The 21,802-nt window shown below is 26.3% G+C and overlaps 2 protein-coding genes across 2 annotated transcripts; one reads left to right on the top strand and one right to left on the bottom strand.

The window, feature by feature from the left end:
• Positions 1 to 1,452: 1,452 nt before the first annotated feature.
• LOC134828010 (RNA polymerase-associated protein CTR9 homolog) lies at positions 1,453 to 6,315 on the top strand. Its single transcript, XM_063840941.1, has 4 exons — positions 1,453 to 1,598; positions 1,680 to 1,778; positions 1,864 to 3,732; positions 4,779 to 6,315. Exons 1-4 carry the CDS (start codon positions 1,557 to 1,559, stop codon positions 6,189 to 6,191), a joined length of 3,423 nt encoding a protein of 1,140 aa, XP_063697011.1. The 5' UTR covers positions 1,453 to 1,556; the 3' UTR covers positions 6,192 to 6,315.
• Positions 6,316 to 6,409: 94 nt separating this feature from the next.
• On the bottom strand, positions 6,410 to 9,394 carry LOC134828011 (sulfide:quinone oxidoreductase, mitochondrial). Its single transcript, XM_063840942.1, has 4 exons — positions 9,140 to 9,394; positions 7,675 to 8,416; positions 7,114 to 7,300; positions 6,410 to 7,053 (listed from the first exon to the last, which is right to left on the bottom strand). Exons 1-4 carry the CDS (start codon positions 9,232 to 9,234, stop codon positions 6,716 to 6,718), a joined length of 1,362 nt encoding a protein of 453 aa, XP_063697012.1. The 5' UTR covers positions 9,235 to 9,394; the 3' UTR covers positions 6,410 to 6,715.
• Between the last annotated feature and the right edge of the window lie 12,408 nt (positions 9,395 to 21,802).

Below are 21,802 nucleotides of genomic sequence, written 5' to 3'. Positions count from 1 at the left end.
AGTCGTGCTTTTTGCAAGAAAATAACATCACATGAACATAGTTGCTGCCAATATATATATTTATTCTTTGATGAAAAAAAATTATTCGTTAATTTATAAAACAAAAAAAAGATAATAAACATTTTATTAAAATATATTATTATTGCAGTAATACTAAAAAAAAATACATAACTAAATAAAAAAAAGAAAGTAATCTAAAATATTTGTCTTGAAAAAAAATAATAATTAAAAAATGAGTATAAAAAACAATATTATATATAACATATATGTATTGAAGCTTCTTGAATAAAAATAAAATGAAATAAAGCAAAAATCATATAAAAAATAATTAATTTTGTTTTTTTAAATTGTACTGTGGCTTCATTAAAATCATTTGGCTTCAATTTTTTTTTGTGAATTTTTTCTTTTCCAAGTTTTGATTTTTTGAGAATTTTTTCTAATTTTATGAAAAAGTTTATTTTTAATTTAATTATAAAATTATTTTTAAAAATTTTATTACCTAACTTCTAAAAACTTAACTTTAAAAAAAATATTAAATAAAATAAAATTTTTAAGTTACAAAAAAATAAATTTTTAATATATCAAAGATTTATGAAAAATTTTCTTATTTTTTTTGTCGAATTTTATTTTAATATTGTTCAAATAAAAAAAAATTATTAGGTAAATTATTTTTTTTTTTGTTATTTTATTTAATTCTTGTATTTATTTTTATTTTTTTAAGTCTATTTTTTATTTATGATTTTATTTAATTTTTTTATAAAAATTTTTAAATAATTTTTTTTTTCATAATTTTTTCAAAATTTAAAATTATTTTATCAAAAATTAATAATTTTATAGAACTAATTATCTTTTTAAAAATATATAAAATAAAATGCAGAAAATTAAAAAAAGGAAAGAAAAAAAATTAAATTTAATAAAAAATATTTTTTATTTAATTTTGAAAATATTTAAACTTTTAATAAAAAGATAATAATTTTAATTTGAATTAAATAAAAAATTTTAAAATAAATTATTTATTTTTTTTTTAAATTTTATAAATTTTATTTAAATTTTATAAATTTTATTTAGGTATTAACCTTTTATTTAAAAATCTAAAATAAAATTAAATTTTAAAATTAAAAAAAAATTTACTTAATAAAAAAAATATTTTTTACGAAATACCTACATGTTTTATTTTATTTTGAATTAAATTTAATTTTTTTTGATATAAAATGTTTTATCAAAAATTTAATAAAATAAAATTTAATAATAATTTTATAGAAAATTAAAAAAATCTCTTAACGCATCAACGCGTTAAAAAAAGTTAAAAAAATAAAATTAAAATAATTTTTTTTTACAAAATACTTTTATATATGATTAACGGATTATTCAAACCCCATCCCAAAGCACATAAAAAAATCAAATTATGACATGGGTTTCTTTTGAATTAGCTATCCAGTTCGCCACAAATCGTCAACACTGCGACGAAAAAAATAATATTTCTTCAAATTTCCTTGAAATTACGCTAAAATAAAACCTAAAATTATAAAAACTCCTTAACTTAACCATCAGACATCATGTCAAACGCCATAGAAATCCCTTTACGGGATACCGACGAGGTAAAAATCAATATCAAAATTTCCTCCTTACAAACTTAGTGTGCGTCATTTTCCTAAAATCCGAAAAATTTATATTCATAGGTCATCGAATTGGATCCCGAACAACTCCCGGAAGGCGATGAAGTGCTCGGCATCTTGCGACAAGAACGTTCGTTCCTCAGTACTTGGGTCAATGTTGCCGTAAGTTTTCCAAATTTCTTAACCTTGAATCTGAATAATAAAAAAAAAATTAATAAAATTTATTTTTTACCAAATTTTTTTGTAGTTGGCTTATTACAAACAAGGCAAAACCGCGGATTTTGTGAAAATTTTGGATGCATCTCGTATCGACGCCAATACCGAATATCGTGATTATGAAAAGGATCAAATGCGAGCGTTCGATATGTTAGCGGCATATTACGTACAGGAAGCGAATCGTGAAAAATCGAAGGATAAAAAGCGAGAACTTTTCATGAAAGCCACGCATTTGTACACGACAGCCGATAAAATTATCATGTACGACCAAAATCACTTGTTAGGACGAGCGTATTTTTGTTTGCTCGAAGGCGACAAAATGGAACAAGCTGATGCGCAATTTAATTTCGTCTTGAATCAATCGAACAATAATATTCCATCACTTTTGGGCAAAGCGTGCATTGCTTTCAACAAAAAAGATTACCGCGGCGCTTTGGCATTTTACAAAAAAGCTCTCCGAACACATCCGAAATGCCCGGCAGCGGTTCGATTAGGCATGGGACACTGTTTCCTGAAGATGAACAATCCGGAAAAAGCTAGATTAGCATTTCAACGTGCTTTGGACCTCGATCCGCAATGTGTGGGCGCTCTCGTTGGCTTGGCAATCCTCAAATTGAACTTGCACGAACCCGAATCCAACAAAATTGGCGTTCAAATGCTCTCGAAGGCTTATACGATCGATTCGACAAACCCCATGGTACTGAATCATCTCGCAAATCACTTTTTCTTCAAAAAGGACTATCAAAAAGTCCAACATTTGGCGTTGCATGCATTCCATAACACGGAAAATGAGGCAATGAGAGCCGAAAGTTGCTATCAACTCGCCCGGGCTTTTCATGCGCAACGAGATTACGATCAAGCGTTTCAATATTATTATCAATCGACGCAGTTTGCACCGACAAATTTCGTTTTGCCGCATTATGGGTTGGGTCAGATGTACATTTATCGCGGCGACTCGGAAAATGCAGCGCAATGCTTTGAAAAAGTATTGAAAGTTCAACCCGGGAATTATGAGACGATGAAAATTTTGGGTTCGCTTTACGCTAATTCAAGTTCTCAGTCGAAACGGGACATTGCGAGAAATCATTTGAAAAAAGTCACGGAACAACTTCCGGATGACGTTGAAGCTTGGATCGAATTGGCGCAGATTTTGGAACAAAATGACCTTCAAGGGTCCTTGCAAGCTTACGGGACAGCGATGACTTTGTTGAAAGACGTTGGCATGGAAGTTCCTCCTGAAATCCTTAACAACGTCGCTGCCCTTCATTATCGTTTGGGAAATCTCGAAGAAGCCCAAAAAAATCTTCAACAAAGTTTGGAACGAGCAAAAGCCGAAGTTGAAGTTGATCCGCATTATTACGAGTCAATTTCCGTAACGATGACATACAATTTGGCACGACTCAACGAAGCCATGTGTTGTTTCGATAAAGCCGATAAATTGTACAAAGATATTTTGAAAGAGCATCCCAACTACATCGATTGCTATTTGCGACTTGGATGCATGGCACGAGATAAAGGTTTGATTTTTGTTGCTTCGGATTTCTTCAAAGATGCACTGAAGATTAACATGGATAACCCGGATACGCGATCGTTGTTGGGTAATTTGCATTTGGCGAAGATGCAATGGACTTTGGGACAGAAGAATTTCGAAACGATTTTGAAGAATCCAACAACGTCACAAGATGCTTATTCGTTAATTGCTTTGGGGAATTTTTGGTTGCAAAGTTTGCATCAGCCGAGTAAAGATAAGGAGAAGGATAAGAAGCATCAGGAGAAGGCATTGTCGATTTTTAAGCAAGTGCTGAGGAATGATCCGAAAAATATTTGGGCAGCGAATGGGATTGGATGTGTACTTGCTCATAAGGGATGCATTATTGAAGCGAGAGATATTTTTGCTCAGGTGAGAAATTTTTTAGTTGAAATTTAATTTTTAAAATTTGCTGAATATTTTTTTTATTGAAATTCGTTTAAAATGTTTTGAAATTTGAATTTTATTCATTTGCTGAATATCTTTTGAAATTTGCTGAATACTTTTTTTATTGAAATTCGTTTAAAATGTTTTTAACGGTTTTTAAATTTGAATTTTACTCATTTGCTGAATATCTTTTGATATTTGCTGAATACTTTTTTTTATTTAAATTTGAAATTTAAATTTTTTATGTTTGCTGAATATTTTTTGAAATTTGCTGAATAAAAAATTAAAATTAATTTCAAAAAAATTTTAAAATTGAATTTTAGAAGTTTGCTGAACATTATTTGAAATTTGCTGAATAATTTCTTTTAAAATTGAAAGTTTGCTGTATTAAAAATTTCTGAATAAAAAAAATTTAAATTCAAATTTTTAATGTTTGCTGAATATTTTTATGAAATTTGCTGAATGAAAAAAAATAAAATTAATTTCGAAAAAATTTAAAATTGAATTTTTAGAAGTTTGCTGAACATTATTTGAAATTTGCTGAATAACAAATTTAAATTGATTTTAAAAAAATTTAAAATTAAATTTTTAGAAGTTTGCTGAACATTAATTGAAATTTGCTGAATAAAAAATTAAAATTAATTTCAAAAAAAAATTAAAATTGAATTTTTAGAAGTTTGCTGAACATTAATTGAAATTTGCTGAATAACAAATTAAAATTAATTTAAAAAAATTTAAATTAAATTTTTGATGTTTGCTGAATATTTTTATGAAATTTGCTGAATGAAAAAAATTAAAATTAATTTCAAAAAAAATTTTAAAATTGAATTTTTAGAAGTTTGCTGAATAAAAAATTAAAATTAATTTAAAAAAAAAATTAAAATTGAAATTTTGCAAATGTGCTGAATATCTTTATGAAATTTGCTGAATAAAAAATTAAAATTTATAGAAATCTTAAAATTTTAATTTAAAATATTTTTTTAATTTGTTGAAAAATCTAAAAAACTAATTCTCTCATTTTTCTTTTTTAGGTTCGTGAAGCAACTGCCGACTTTTCCGACGTTTGGTTAAACATCGCTCACGTTTACGTCGAACAAAAGCAATACATCAGCGCCATTCAAATGTACGAAAATTGCTTAAAAAAATTCTTCAAGCACAACAACGTCGAAATTATGCTTTATCTCGCTCGAGCGTATTTCCGTGCCGGCAAATTGAAGGAAGCCAAGTTCACTTTGATCAAAGCTCGTCGCGTTGCGCCTCAAGACACGATTCTTCTCTTCAACATCGCTCTCGTCTTACAACGTCTCGCCATGCAAACCTTGAAAGATGACAAATCCGTCTTGACTGTCGTCTTGCAAGCTGTTCACGAGCTCGGATTGTCCTTGAAATATTTCACGTATCTCGCGCAAAATGGCGACAAAACGCGATTAAACGTCAATTTGGCACAAGCTGAGGCAAATCAATGTCAAGATTTGTTGTCGCAAGCACAATATCACGTGGCTCGAGCTCGTCGCATTGACGAACAGGAAAAATCTCTGCGGCAAAAGCAGGAGGAAGAACGTCGCGAGTTCAAGAAACGTCAAGAAGAGGAAAGACGTCGCATGGAGGAGTTGCGTCACAAGACAAAAGAAGAAATGCTCGCGAAACGTCAAGAGTACATCGAAAAAACGAAAAATGCGATTTTACTTGCAACGGTCGTCGACGAAAAACCCCAAAAGGGACGTAAGCGACGCGATGAATACGTCTCGAGCAGCGGCAGTGAAGGTCCCCCAGGTGAAGGAGGCGAACGAAAAGAGAAGAAAAAACGCGAACCGAAACCCAAAAAGGACAAAGGTGCTCGAAAACGTCGCGAAAAGAAGCAACAAGATGGCTCCGGATCGGATTCGGAAGGCGGCGAAGGCGGAGCTGGCAAGAAAAAGCGCGGCAAGAAACGCGGGCGAGTCGAAGCTGACAAAGGACTCACGAAACAGCAACAATCCCGAATTGTCTCGAAAGCAACAATTTCCACGAGCGAGTCGGATAGCGATCAAAGCCGTCTCAAAATTGCATCGGGAAGCGATTCAGGCAGCGGATCCGGAGGCGATCAAAAAATCAAGAAGAAACGTCGTATCGCAAGCGGATCAGAACGTTCGTCGCGAAGTCGTTCACGTTCCGCATCCGGATCGGCAAAAAGTCGCAGCGGATCGTCGAGATCGCGTTCAAGATCAGGTTCGCGAAGCAAATCGCGCAGTAAATCGGGATCGAGATCGCGAAGTGGCTCAAGATCGAAATCGCGTTCACGCAGCAAGTCGGGAAGTCGTTCACGAAGCGGAAGTAGATCGTCGAGATCGCGCAGCGGAAGCAGATCGGGAAGCGGAAGTCGAAGATCGGGATCTCGAAGCGGAAGTGAAAGTAGACAAGGATCTCCAGTTTCGAGGAAATCCGTTTCAGCAAGTCCTAATTAAGATTTTTTTTTTTATAATTTAACTCTAATGTAACTTTTATTGAATGAATAAAAAATAAAAAAAATAAAATTTTTGGGCGAATACAATATAAATTTGGTAATAAGAGGATTTTGGCAGAAATTTTTTTTATACATTTTTTTGAGAAATGACGCTTTGTTCTCGTTGTAAGATATTACATCATTGCCAAATTGAAAAACTGTGTGATTTTCTAAAGAATTCCAATGCAAAAAAACATCAGTAGTTGCCATTGTTGAAGGCATTCAAAGACTGAAGTACAATTTTTGTGATTAAATTGTTTTTGCCAAAATTTCGCTTTTTATTTCTTTTTATATCAATTTGATTAGATTAGAAGTTATTCTTATATTAAATCAAAGAAAAATTGCGATAATTTTGATAAAATTGTTCATAAAAAAAATTTTACAAAATTAAAATTTTTATATAAATTTTTATTTTTTTTCCTGACTTTTTTTTAGTTTTACCAAATTAAAAAAAAAATATTTTTTTTATTCAACATTTAAAAAAAATTACTTTAATTGCAATTCAGTGACATTTTTCTCCTTTAACTTCAACGCAACCAACAATTTTCGAATCCATCCAGGTCCATTCCACAATCCTTTGACCAAAAATTGCCAATAAAGGAACGGAAGGAATTCCCTTTTCATCAACATCATCGTCAATCGTTCTTTGCTTCCTTCTAACGGGAAACTTTCCAATGGAGTTAACGAGTAATCGAACTCTGCCATTATGCAAGACCAATATCCCGTTGTCAAAGGACATGATGCGTAACCGTTATACACTGCAGAGGGCTTTTTACCGTTCATCACGGCGAGAAGATTGGCATGAACGACCTTCGATTGGGATCCTAAAAGAAAATTTTTGATGAAAATTCGAAATTTCATGATTTTTGAAGCGATTTTGTTACCAACTGAAGCTGCAGTTTTTGAATTAGGAGAAGATGAACAATCACCGATGGCGAAAATATTGCTGAATTTTACGTGTTGGAGCGTATCTTTGTTGACGTCAACGAATCCAAGCTCGTTAGTGAGTTCTTTGTTGTTTCTTAAGCAATCTGGCGTGCTTTGAGGCGGCGTCACATGCAATAATTCGTACTGAAAAAAAAATTATTTAAATTAAAGCTTAAATTTAATTAATTTAAATTTTGATTATTTTTTTTATTCAATTAAAATTTAATTAAATTTTCAATAAATTTAAATAAAATTAAAAAAATTAAATTGAAACAAAAATAAATATAATTAAAATTAATTAATTAAAAAAAATAATTAAAATTAATTAAATTAAAAAATTATTAAAATTAATTAATTAAAAAAAAAATTAAAATTACTTAAATTTAAAAATTAATTTAAATTAATTAATACAAAAATAATAATAAAATTTTCATTAATTTAATTATTTTTTTTTAAATTTATATAAAAAATTGAGACAAAATTTTTTCAAAAAAATTTCTTAAAATCAAAAAACTCACATCTAACGTCATTTTCTGCTCAGGATTATCCATATTTTCAAACAACGCCTGTTTCTTGTGCGGATAAATTTTCACCAAATTCGTCCTCAGATTCACTTTCAAGTCACGTTTCTCACAAATCTTCCACAAAGCATCCGCGTAATGTTTCACTCCGAAAATATTCGGCAACGTCGTGTTGTAAATGATATTTGCACTCTTCCGTTTGTTCGTTTTTCGCGCATATTCATCAAACAAGTACATGACTTTTTGCGGAGCACCCGGGCATTTCAACGGCGAATTGGGAAAAGTAAAAACGGCATTTCCCTCTTTGAAGTTTTTGAACGCAGCGAATGTTCGATCGACATATTTCGGAGAATAATTCGAGCAAACAGGTCCATTTGGTTCGGAAAGAGCTTCCAATAGTCCCGGAATTTTGTCGTAATGCAAAACGAGTCCCGTGGCAATTATGAGGAAATCGTATTCGATCTTGTCGCCATTTTCCGTGAGGACTGTGTTGTTTTTGGGATCGAATTCGGAGGCAGCATCACGAATCCATTTCGCAGCTGAAGGCAAAACTTGAGACATGGGACGCCAAGTTTGCGAAAGGGTTTTCATTCCGCCTCCAACGAGTGTGAAAAGAGGTTGGTAGTAATGTTTGTCCTTCGGTTCGAGTACGATTACTTGATTCGTTCCCAATGTTTTCGTGAATTTCGCAGCTTCTGCTGAACCGCCTGCTCCTCCGCCGACAATGAGTAATTTGCATCTAAAAAAAATAAGTAAAAAAAAAATTAGAAAAATTTATATGAAAAAAAAAATTAAATTAAAATTATTTGATAAAAAAAATAAATTAAAATTAAATTAAAAATGACGTAAAATTAAAATTAATTAAAATCAAATAAAAATGAAAATTAAATTAAAAATAAATATATTTAATATTTAAAATATAATTCATTGAAAAAAAAAATTAAAATTTTATTTTAATGTTAATAATTTTTTTTTAATTTTTTTTATATTAAATTTTTTTATTTAAAATTAATAAAAATATTTTTTTAACTAATTAATTCAATTTGAAATTTTTAATTTTTTTTAAATAAATTTTAATAATTTTTAAAAGATTAGATAAATTAAAAAAATAGTTTTAAAATTAAAGTTAAAATTAAAGTTGAAATTAGAGTTAAAATTAAATTTAAATATATAAAATTAATTTAATTAATATTAAAAAAAAAATTATTTAAAATAATGAAATAAAATAAAATTAAATTTATTTAAAATAAAAATTTTTTAATTTTTTAAAAAAATTTTAATAATTTTTTTTGAAAAAATATTTAAATTGAATTAATTTGAAATAAAAGAAAAACTTGTAACAACCTTATGTTGACAAACAATACAAAAATACAAAAAAAATAATCAAAACTGGTTATTAAATCTATTTTTCTTTGATTAAATTCGCATGATTTTCATAAAAAAAATGTCATCAAACACTCACTTATGACTCTCATAATTGTTTGAAGTCACGGAAAAGGCACGAACTTGACTCCGGCTCAACCGGAGAGCGATATTTACAACTTTCAACGAGTTCATCTTCCTATCAAATCGTTAATTTTTTCAAGGTTTCCTCAGTTTATTTCTATTTTTATCGCTAAACAACAATTTTTGAACATTAATCTACCAAAAAAAATCAACTTTCAAAGTCAAAAACTACTTTTTATCAATGAATTTTTGACTGAATCCACTTTTGAGATCCACACACTCGCAAAAAATAATCGAAACTGAGCAAAGTACTGCTAATGATATAACGATTTGTCACGTACGCTCGAATAATTCTCAACCGGTGAGTATCAATGAAGGTATTAGAAACAATAATAAACGACTAATGTACGCGAGTTAAACATATGTGAGCTAATCGGTGATTTTGTTGTCAATACAGAAGCGTATTTTAAGTGTGTTGATAACGAAAGTCACGAGTGGGTTCATCGTCGAGAGAGAGAAACGCGTAAAAATGTGAGGAAAACAGAGAGTTTTGTCTATTTTTGCTGATTTTGTGTCGATGGGCGTACGGTTGATAGGAAAATTTGCTCTGAGAATCTCTTTATTTGAAATTTATTACAGATGTGAACACTTAAAGGGCTCTGAAAGGTAAGAAAAATTTTTTAGAAAAATAAAAAAATTGAAAAAAAAATAATTTTTTATTATTTTAAAAAAATAAAATTATTAAAAACAATTTTAGAATAAAAATTAAAGTCATTTAAAGAGAAAGAAAAAAAATTAAAATTAATTTTTAAACTATCAAAATAATAATTTTTATTTTTTTAAAGAAATTTCGCATTAAAATCTCCACAAAAACTAACAAAAAATAGTAAATAACCGATTCACTAAAAATTACCGATAAAAATTTGAAATTCGCCTTCTTGCTAATTCAAATTATAAAAATTTACAACTCAATTAATTTAGATTTTTTATACAGTTATACAAAAATTATTAAATTTTCATTTCTTTTTTCATATTTTCACAATTTGAATTAGCATAAAATCGATTTTCAAATTTTTACGGTAATTTTTAATGAATCGGTTATTTACAAATTTTTGTTTCAAATAATTTTATTTAATGAAAATTCAAACTAACAAAAAACTAATAAAAACTAACAAAAAGTATTTAATAACCGATTAACAAAAATTACCGATGAAAATTTGAAAATCGCCTTCTTGCTAATTCAAATTTTAAAAATATAAAAATTTTACAACTTTAATAATTTAAAGTTTTTATAAAAAAATTAATCAATTTATTATGTCTTTTTTCATATTTTTTCGTTTGAATTATCATGAAAGCGATTTTCAAATTTTTACGGTAATTTTTGTGAATCGGTTATTTACGAATTTTTATTTTAAATAATTTTGTTTTATGAAAATTCGTTTAATTGAAATAAAAAAAAAATAATAAAAATAGGTACCTCAAACATAAAATTCAAAACCATAAATGAAACATGGAGCCGCCTTTTCCTTCGTTTGCCTCAAATTTCCTTACCAAACCTCTTCTCAAACCACAATTTCCGCATCATCATCATCTCACTCTGCCTCCAATCAATATATGTAACTTCTTTTCCTGCTTTTTGTTTCTTTTGCATTTTATTTGCTGTAGTCGTGTGTCAACAATTCACGCATCATCCGCGAAAAAAAAACATAAAAACGCTGATTGGAACATTATTACAACTTTTATCTTTCACCTATTATTATAACACGTAGGCACGTTTCCATCCATGTAATGTGATCGCATTGGCGCCCATGTTTGCCGACGAGCCATGATGATGATGAGATTTTTTTTGTTGTTGTATCGTTCTGCATATTCATTGCTCATCGCAAAAGTCGTGAAGTCAAAGAGACGCTTTTATTGATTTTCAAGGTTACGAAAAAAAATTTAGGCAGCAGGAGAGAATGTAAAAATTGTTACACATTGACGTGATTTATTTATTTTATTTTTTTTTGTTAAATAAAAAAAATCACAAAAAATGAATAATATTAATAAAATTATTCCAGAAATTTAACTTAACTTCAACAATAATAAATATCTCATGTCACACCTGTTCAGTCACATATAAAAAGAAAAAAAAAACGAATAAACAACTTTTTTTTGGAAATATCCATGTCGCGGTATGTAACAGGTGACTCTAATAATGCGATTAAATTTATGATTTAAAAAATTCTCGAAAGGAGTTCTTATATAAGTTCCGAATTCCGTTCAAGACAAGAAAACCTGATTGAACATCCAAAAATTTAATACTTTTTATCGAAAAAAAAGTCAATCAACCGGATTTTAAACCGTTTCAAGATCGAACAAGGTAATAATGATAAAAAAAAGTAAATTAAATTATATTACAGTAAAGAAACGTGAAGCAAAAGTTGATGTAATAATAAAAGTTGAAAAAAAAAATCGGTGAAAAAATTTTAATCGTGCTATTAGTGTCTTATACAGAATAAATTATGTTCATGTCTTCAACAATTATGCGGTTGCTTCATTTATTTATAAGCAACAGGAGATGCAGACAAGAATCTACTACTACAATTTTTGTTTGTTTTGATTGGAGATTGGATGTTTAAGGTAAGCTAAAGTTTCAAGAATTTGTTGAAAAATAAAAATAACCGTTAAAATTTGAGAATCGCTTCTTGCTAATTCGAATCGGTTAATTTATAATTTTTCATATTTTTTTATAAATTATTAAAAAAAAATATATAAATTAACCGTTTTGAATTATCAAGAAGCGATTTTCAAATTTTAACGGTTATTTTTACTTTTTAAAAATATCTGAAAATTTAAAAAAAAATATAGAATTAAAAAAAAATAAATTAACTTAACTACAAAATTTACCGATTAAAAAATTCAAAAAAAATATAAAATTAAAAAAAAATATTTTTTTTGATAATTTTTAAGTTTCAAAAATAACCGCTAAAAATTTGAAAATCGCTTCTTGTTAATTCAAATCGGTTATTTTATAATTTTTTATTTATAAATTCAAATTAAAAAATTTTTTAAATTAAGAAAAGGATTAATTTAACTCAGAAAATTTACAAAATACTTAAAAGTTGGTCTATATTCAAATGTTTAATAATTCCAATCGGTAAATAACCGCAAAATCATTTTCATTTTAATACAAATATCAAATTTTTAAAAATAATACAAAATTTAAAAATTTAAAACTTACGAAAAAATTGAAATAAATTAATTTTTTGACAATATCAATAGCTTAAAACAAAAATTCAACAAATAATAAAAATAACCGATTAAAATTTGCAAATCGCAATCCTGCTAATTCAAACAAAAATTTTTAATAACCATAAAAATTACTTCAAACCCGTTATGGCTCTTCGCCATTTACAAAGTAAAACAATTAAAAAAAATTCCTGTTTGACAAGAAACGACCTTTGAATTAATCACTTCCAGTTTTGTCAAGTAGGTGAGTAAGAATCTATTGAACTCTAAAAATAAATCTGATAAAAAAATATTATATTTCCATATTAAATGCAACTTACAATACATCACACAGAACTCGACCTTTGTAACCACAATATTGCAAGTGTCTCCAACGATAGTGTACGATAAAAAATCTACTACTACATTTTGTGTGTGTACATAACTGAACGTTTCATTCATTAACAGTAAAAAAGCGGGTTTCCTCAACGTTCAACATAAAAATAACATTCAGTTACTACTTTGCCGTTGACGTGAACGCGCGCTGCCCTTTAAAAATTAAATTTATTCAAAAAAATAGCGAAAAATATTAGAAATGAGACAAAAAAAAAAATTAAAATAAATTAAATGAAAATAAAATTATCTGTGAATAAATTAAATAAATAAAAAATAATTAAAAAAAATAAAAAAAAAATTATAAAGAAGGTCAATGTAAAAAAAAATCCTGCAAATTGTAATAAAATAAGAGGAGCTTAAAAAATATAATAAGAAAAAGTAACAACAATAAAAAAAGAATTATTTGCAAAAAAGGTCAAAACCAGTTATTGTGTTTAACCAAAAAAAAAAAAAAAAATTAAAAATTATTCTGTCTCGTTGTGATATTTATTAACAGCAAAAGGAACTGTGAAACACGAAAGACACGGAATAAATTTGAAATTAAATACAAAAAAAAAAATATTTCGATAAATAAGAAGAAGAAGAATCATCTCCGTTTCGGTGTCGTTGCTCGAAAACAAATTATTGAAACAGATGTGCACAAATTTTTAAAACAAAAACCAGACATGATATGAAATACGACAACAACAACAAAAAAGGTGATGCTTCGTGTTATTATAAATCAATTAATTAATAACAACGCATGTAAATAATTTTTATTACTGTGCCATTCAATGTAAAGCAAAGTGTTTGAACAATATCAATAATTTTGTGTGAAAAATCAAGCGACTATTTGCTCGCTTTTTAAATTGAATGAAATAAATAAAAAATGAGCAATTCAGTTCAATTGAACGTCAAGAAATTTTTACAAGTGGATTATATCATGTTGTAATTGAATGAAAAATTTTGTAATATTCATACAAAAAATCAAGTTCATTAAATCAATTTATAAAAAAAGATGAATTTCAATCTAAAAATAAAATAAGTCTTGTGAATTTCATCTAGAATTGTGAGAATTACAAAAATATTTGAAATAATTCGAAAATAATAAATTTTACACAAATTAAGGTAAATTTTATTACATGGAATTGTTTTAAAATTTAATTCTCTTCTAATTAAGTTAATTTTTGTAATTTTGTGCAAAAACTGATTGTTATTCGGAAAATTCATCAATTGGTACCAATATCAACCAATCATGGGTTTCATGGAATTTTGGGAGAAATTAACGTTTATTGATAAAAATTTCTTCGAATTCTTTTTTTTTTTTACCAAATTTATTTTAAATTGGTTCAATGCCTTTTCATCAATTTTTTTAATTACGTATTTTTTTTATAAAGGTAGATAATTAATCTTTGTTTCAATTCACTTTTAAAGAGTTTTTAAAAGTCACTGAAAAAAAAGTATTGACGTTGATTTAAAATTTATAAATTTTTTGCGTGATTTGAATTAATTGAATGATTTTTTTTCTCAATTCCATTTCAATAGCTCGAAAGAATTGCAATCACTTACGTCAAAGATCTAAGATAAAAAAATTAAAAAAAAAAATTAAAAAAAATATATTAAAAAAACATTAAAAAAATATTTAAAAAAAAAATTAAAAATAAGTTTAAAAAATTTGAGCGAGAATTTTTGAAAATTTTTTTTTCGCCTAAAAACTTCGGCAACGTCAAAACTAACATATTTCTCCATGAAACATATGCTCGGAAACGTATAGTTTCGCCGAAAACGAGTTGGTTTCAAAATTTTGTGGGCAAATACAAAATAAATTTTTTAAAAATCAATGGAAATTTACCGTTGATAGAAAATAAGGACTTCAGAAAAGAAAACGTCAAAGCCATTAAAGGAAAATTTTTACAGGAAGAGGAAATGATACTATTTTTATGACAAAGAAGCAATCATGACAAGCTTTTTACAAGCCGGATAATCCTTTGCAATGACAATTTGCATCCTGTAGGGCATCATTTTCTACATGAAGCGTGGGAGTAAAAGCTAAAAGTTTTCCTGAATTCAAAAATTACTTACCTTCGTCGTCAATTGGTCCTAAAGTGCATCTCATTTGTTATTCTCTGTAAATTTTTTGCTTTGATTTATTGCTTCTTTCAATGTTTTACGTCAATCGAGATGAATAGACAACTATGTATTAAAATAAGTCTATAAATATTAAACAGATGTCTAAAGCAAAAGGTTTCCAATATATCAAGAGATTTTTGATACAATTTAATTTCCTTATTTTTCAACCTAAAGCTCTTTCCTTTGAAGTTTCCTTCCTCCCGTTTGCTCAAAGGTAAAACTTTCAAACCATAATAAATCACTTAAAAACACTTCTCATAATTAAAAATTCATTATTTTAATGAGTCTCATTTTTCCATGTAAATTTTTCGAGAGACATTTTAAGTCTGTTTAATTAATTTCATTAAAAAAACACCACAAGTCAACTTTTTCCATAAAATACTTTTAAATCGCTTTTCATCTAAAATTTTTACAAAAGATACAACAAAACGGAAATTATGCCGCGTAGAAACCCTCATCATCAAAAATTTATAACGTGAAAAAATGTCGCAAGCACCTTTCAAATAACAAGTAAACAAGTGATAGAGGAAAAAAAAACAAAAAACATGCTTTTTAAAGTTTTTACATTAATTCTACCTACATGAAAAAGCTCGTTGCATAAAACATTATTTTTATCTTTGACAAGTTTAAAAATAGACGAAAATTTACTGAAAAAGTTTTTTTTTTTTTGCACAAAAAAAAATTTTCCAAAAAAATATGTTTGTCATTATTTAAATTATTTTTTTGGAGAGCAAGTTCAACATATGGTTATGTCATAAAAAGAAAATTTCATAATTTTTTTTCTGTAATTTTCCGCTTATCATTTGTTTAATTAAACCAGTGTCATAAAATAATTAACAGTTTTGGAGGTATCAACGAACTCAAATTATTTAGTTTTCCGCTATCAAGGCTGTTATGTAATTTGTTAGCTAATTAGGTATATTAGATAATATTTATCCACGTGTTGATTTTTATCTTTTATTGAAAGTTGCTTAATTGACATGATTTTTCTTTTTTTTTTATTTAATGAAATAAATTTTGTTAAATTTTATTAATTTTCTATTTAATTAATTTTTAAATTAATTTTTAATTTATTTTTGATTAAATTTTTAAATTATTTTTTGATTAATTTTTAAATTATTTTTAAATTAAATTTTTAAATTATTTTTTGATTAATTTTTAAATTATTTTTTAATTAAATTTTTAAATTATTTTTTGATTAATTTTTAAATTATTTTTTAAATTATTTTTGAATTAATTTTTCAATTATTTTTTAATTTATTTTTTAATTAAATTTTTAAATTATTTTTTGATTAATTTTTAAATTAATTTTTAATTTATTTTTAATTAAATTTTTAAATTATTTTTTGATTAATTTTTAAATTATTTTTTAATTAATTTTTAAATTATTTTTTAATTAAATTTTTAAATTAATTTTTTAATTAAATTTTTAAATTATTTTTTAATATTTTTTTAAAATTATTTTATTATTAAGTTTTATTAATTTTTTTCAAGTCTATTCAATTCTTTATTTTTTTAGAGGAAAACATTTTTTGTTACAATGACTTTTATATAAATGCATTTTTTATGAATAATTGCACTTACTACAATTTGTTACTACACTAACCTTTCATAACCTTTAATCAATTAATATTCCACGTGTTTTTTCCACAATTATTAATAATTTCCAATTAATTGTTCGGCCTTTGATCCGATCTATCTACATTTACTCTACTTTCACAGAAAAAAACGAGACCTTAATCTATCGCACTCCAACCTAACAAATAATTGTGTCCTGATGTCATTATTCATAATTAAGTTTAATCGTTGACCAAAAAGGTCATCTTTCTTGAATTTAACAGTTACTTTATCGCAAAAAATCAAGAAAAGCTGTTCTATTTGTTCAATAGCGCAGAAAATTATTATTTTTATTTTCTTCGTGACAAGATGTTTTCAGATGAGGAGAAAAAGGAAAAATATAACTCACAAAAGATTCAATCGTGCGGAATTTTCACTCAAAATAAAAATCATCGCCCACAGTTGATTCTTTTTGACACAATTTTCGTGTTTAAATTCTTCACGCGTTGACTGATAACTTTTAACGATCCCATAATTAACTTCGGGCAAGCAGATTTATGCATGTTTGTGACTTTTTTATGCTCTTCAATTATTTATATAAAACATTCGCGGTTGAGAATAAACAAATCTGATCAACAGAACGATTTAAAAACAGAAAAAGGTGATTAATGAGTTTGTACATGCGAAAGAGACACAGAACAAATTTTAAAGAGTGTTAAAACTTTTATTTATTTCTGTTCTGAGTTCAACGAGGTCAAAATTGCATAAAAAAAAAGACAATCATTAAGGGGATTTTATTTAGTTAAACACACTTCATAAAAATGCAATAATGATCAGATTTAACGACAATTTTATCGATTTTTTATGATAATGATATGCTTTTGCATCGTTTTTATCACCAAGTGACCCATTATCATTAAAATTCCATAGAAGAAAAAATTATATGTCATCATAAGTTGCTACCCTTTTCTTTTCTTTATTTTATTTAGTTCATTGTCCCGATGTCAACCCGTAAACTTTTCATATACAATTTTTCATCTCCTGTTGAGAAAATTATTATTATTGCTTTAGACACTTTATCAGATAAAGACATCTAATATTAAATAAATTCTGAAATCAACTCGGCATGTTTTTTTTTCATTTTTGTCTATTTTGTCTTCATTAATAAAAAAATCCGAGTGAAAGCTCTTCTTGATTTGACATTTTTTTTTGTAAAGACTCGTTGATTGCTTCTTGTCTGATGAACAAAATTTATAAAAATGCTAAAGTAACACCGACATGTGTGATAATGTACAATAATTTGTAATGTAGAAGGAGGATGGGAGAGAAGATAATAAGTTATGTAAGACGAAAGATGGAAAAAAGTTGCTCAAGCGATGAATTACGTGTGAATGATGAACATATATAAATTTTTTTTGTTGTTGCTTCATAAAATTCAGAGCAACAGTATGTACGGTAAATTCGCTCAATGTTCATATTTTTCACTTTTATTTTCTTTGAAAGATTTTTTGTGAAGGGATATTTGTTTTGAGTGGTTTTAAAATGTCTGTCTGTTTAAACAAAAAAAAAAAAAAAAAATTAAAAAAAATTAAAAAAATTAAATAATAAAATTAATTAAATATTTTAAATTATTTAAAAATTTGTAAAATAAATAACTAAATAAAATTGTTAAAAAAAAACAAATATTTAAAAATTAATTAAAAAAAAGGAAAAAATTTTTTTTTAATTAATTCAAAAAATAATAAAAATTAAAATTTATAAAAATTAGTATAAAACTACAAAATTTTAAAAATTAATTAAAAAATAAGATTAAATTTCTGATATAGTGATATCTCCTTGGATCTATTTTAAAAGTTTCTTTGATTTTTATAAATTTAAAAGCTTAAAAGTTTGTTCTATATCGAATCATATCCGTTAAGAAGAGATGCTCATAAACGATTAAACAAAAGTTTTATAAAAAGCTTATTATTTCTTTCAAGGATGTTCGGATTTTCGACTTGTGCTCTAATTTGATAATGTTAGACTTTTTTTTATAAGAGCGACAATAGTCTGATGGATTTTTGTGAATATTGAGTTGAAGACGAAGTCAATAGTTTTGAACAATATTACCTGATGATTTTTTTAAAAAATTGCCCTATGAACAATTTGATTTAGATTTTTACGCTAAACGTCACAAAAATTAAGAAAAACCTCACTTTGAAAGAATAAGCGAACGAAGAAACATGTAATTTTATTCTTTTAGGTAAAATTTAAGAAAGAGAATCAATTGTGACTTTGAGAATCTTCAATTAAAACATTAATTTTTGTTATCAGGCCATCTTGGATCCATATCATCCCCCATTTTGTTTCATCCAACGAAGTTAACAGTTCAAATCACCCGATATCAGCATTTCATCGAAAAAAAATGGCATGAGATTTTTTGATGGTTTTGCATTATTTAGGCCTAAATTTGTCTTAAAAACCTAAATTTAAAATTGTACAACGAACCAAATAGATTTTAGACATTTTTCAGTGCATTTGGGTATATTCAAGTACCTCTTTGACATACCTGATCTCACTAAAAATGCATAGAAACACTTTGGTTCGTTGTAGAACTTTAAATTAAGGTTTATTGGACTATTTTAGGCCTAAATAATGCAAAACCATCAAAAAATCTCATGCCATTTTTTTTTCGATGAAATGCTGATATCGGGTGATGTGAGTTTAGAGTATCAACTTTTTATAGGCAGCAGTAACTATATAAGATTTTTGTAAATATTGAGATGAAGACGAAGTTAATAGTTTAGAGTATAAACTTTTTCCTTTTTCTGTCTATAAAAAAAAAAAAAATAGTTAAAAAATTAAAAAAAATGTTTTAAAAACTTACCTGATTTTTTAAATTATAAGGTATAAAATACGCTCACATGCAAAAATTTTTTTTCACAAAAAAAGTTTCAAACAAATTTCTCGGCATACGTAATGTAATGTAATAATATTCATATTGTGCACAACAATAATTTTATCACAATACTTACTTAGTAGCTTGACATGACTTCTTTTTTTTGTCGTTCCAAAGTTGATTCCTACCCAATTAGAGGGAATTCAATTTTTGCACTCCATGTATTCCAAAATGAGAATTATTATCTCAAACACTCCCTTGACTTTTATTATTTCTCATTCCAAATTTGGTGCAGAGATGACTTCTTTTTAAAATATTTATACGAATGTTTGTTTACTCAAGTCTCAAGTAAAATGAAGTGATGAGAATGAAAACACACAAAGAGACGATGTCAGCCAGACACGAAGATTGATACAATTTTCTCCAAAAAGAAAAAACGGCTTTCGTGCGTCAAATAGACAGATGAATGATAAACTTTGCTGTTTTTATCATCATCATTTCAAGTGAGTTACGCGATGTGTGTGTGTGTGTGTGAAAATTGTATTTTACAATTCGTTGGGCATGAACACAAAAAAAAAGAAAACTTTAACAGATGTGCTTCGGCGTTGTTACATTTTAATAGAGCGAGAACGTAAAGTGGTTTCGAGAGAAAAAGGGATCTAAATTAAGGATATCTTTAAGTTTGTTTGTGTTTCTGAAGCAGAAGAAGAAAGAATGGAAAAGAGTGCAAATGAAGATAGAAAGAAAAATATTTTTTTAAAGGTAATGTCATTAAGGTTACCAACCATTTATCGTCGTAACATCATGAATTGATGGGTTGAATGAGGTGAAAACTTTTTGATTTTTTTCTTCTTCTATGAACTTTGTAATCGTTAATTCCCCATCACGCAAACAAGATTAAAGAACTTTCAATTCGATTTAAAAAAAATGATAAAAATTTCTTCTGATAATCCTTTTTTATCCTCTTTGTTTACAACTCAACCGAGATTTTCCTTCAGTTCAGTGAAAAAAAAAATTAGAAACCTCAGTCAGATAAAAACAAAGAAATATTTCTTTTAATTAATACTTGCCTGAGAAAAGTTGAGAAAAAAGATAACAGATAAGGGATAACCACTCATTTTCATGATTGTTGTTGAACCATAATTGGCTGTAACGTCTTATCTCTTTTATCCGTAACTTATTAAGTTTTCATCAAAGAAATTAGGACATTTTACAAGATTTTATCTCTAATCGGATAATGGGGATGCCAAAGTGCCATCAACCGACAAAGAAGCGGTCAAGTGTCAAAATTTAAAAGGGATTACCTGCTTGTGTTATTTATTGAATAAAATTGTTCAGATTTGATAAATTTAGCAGGTAGAAAAAAATTAGCTTAAAATGACAAATTTTTTCAATTTTTTATAAACAACTTATAAAAGTTTTTCTTTATCTAATAGATGTTTTTTTGCAATTAAAAGAAAAATTTCTTCTAAAAGATTTAAAAAAATGTTTTTCATAGAAAATAATTATTTTCAAAACATGTGCATAAACATGCGATGTTTCTTTCAATTCTAATGTCAATTAAGTGAAAACAATTCTGATGAAAGATTTTTTCTCTCTTCACTTATACGTAACAGTAATGTTAAAATGTAGGATTTTTAATAGGATTGGATTAACATTAGGCTTAAACTTTTCAAGCATGAAATCAAACACATTATTTTTACAAAGTTTTTTTTTCTCACATATTTGTTAAAATGGAATTAATAAAATTTAATTAAAATATTTCATTTACATTTTAAAAAATCTCGAGCTTTAAAAAAAATTTAAATGTTATTAAAAAAAATTTTTTTCGAGCTCATACATTTTTTTAAAATTCAATTAAATCAATAAAATTAAATACCTAAATAAAATAAAAAAAATAATTAAATTAATTAAATTAAATTAAATTATAAATTTAAAAAAAAAAAAATAATTTAAATTGAATTTAAATTGAAATTTTAATTTCATTAAAAAAAATTTTTTAGGTTTTTATTTTTTTAAATTAAATTAAATTAAATTAATAAAATTAAAATTAAATAAACTAAATTAAAAATTAAAAAAAAAATAATTAAAATATTTAATTCAATTAACTTTAATTTAAATAAATTTAAAGCTCGATTTTTTTTTTTAAATTTGATTAAATTAAAATGAAATAAATTAAATTAAAAAAAAATATTTTTATTTAATTAAATTAAATTAATTTAATTTTAATAAAATTTTTAAAATTTAATTAAATTATATTTAATTCAATTAAAAAAAAATTTCGAGCTTTAATTTTTTTTCATAAATTAAAAAATTTATGAAAATAAGAACAAACAACCATCCGTCTCCATTTGCCTTAAATAAATCTAATCTTTTTAAACAAACAATTCACACGAACGCAAACCAAAAAAAAATCAAACAATTACAAAAAATTCCATCGAAATGTTCATTGGAAAATTGTCTGTTTTTTATCGCTATTTGTAACAGTGCGTTCATTAATTAAACATACGAAGCGAAAATATTCAGCAT

This window comes from Culicoides brevitarsis, chromosome 1, assembly GCF_036172545.1.
Source record: "Culicoides brevitarsis isolate CSIRO-B50_1 chromosome 1, AGI_CSIRO_Cbre_v1, whole genome shotgun sequence".
Lineage (NCBI taxonomy): Eukaryota > Metazoa > Arthropoda > Insecta > Diptera > Ceratopogonidae > Culicoides > Culicoides brevitarsis.
The sequence above is the reverse complement of the archived record's forward strand: the minus strand, read 5'-3'. Positions and strand labels throughout refer to the sequence as shown.

Excerpts from the sequence above, each read along its gene's own strand:
- LOC134828011 (XM_063840942.1), bottom strand. The coding sequence starts at position 9,234 with ATGAACTCGTTGAAAGTTGTAAATATCGCTCTCCGGTTGAGCCGGAGT. Across the intron at positions 8,417-9,139 it reads AACAATTATGAGAGTCATAA|ATGCAAATTACTCATTGTCG; the intron begins GTGAGTGTTTGA and ends TATTTTTTTTAG. Across the intron at positions 7,054-7,113 it reads AAAAACTGCAGCTTCAGTTG|GATCCCAATCGAAGGTCGTT; the intron begins GTAACAAAATCG and ends ATTTTCTTTTAG.
- LOC134828010 (XM_063840941.1), top strand. The coding sequence starts at position 1,557 with ATGTCAAACGCCATAGAAATCCCTTTACGGGATACCGACGAG. Across the intron at positions 1,599-1,679 it reads CTTTACGGGATACCGACGAG|GTCATCGAATTGGATCCCGA; the intron begins GTAAAAATCAAT and ends TTATATTCATAG. Across the intron at positions 1,779-1,863 it reads GTACTTGGGTCAATGTTGCC|TTGGCTTATTACAAACAAGG; the intron begins GTAAGTTTTCCA and ends ATTTTTTTGTAG.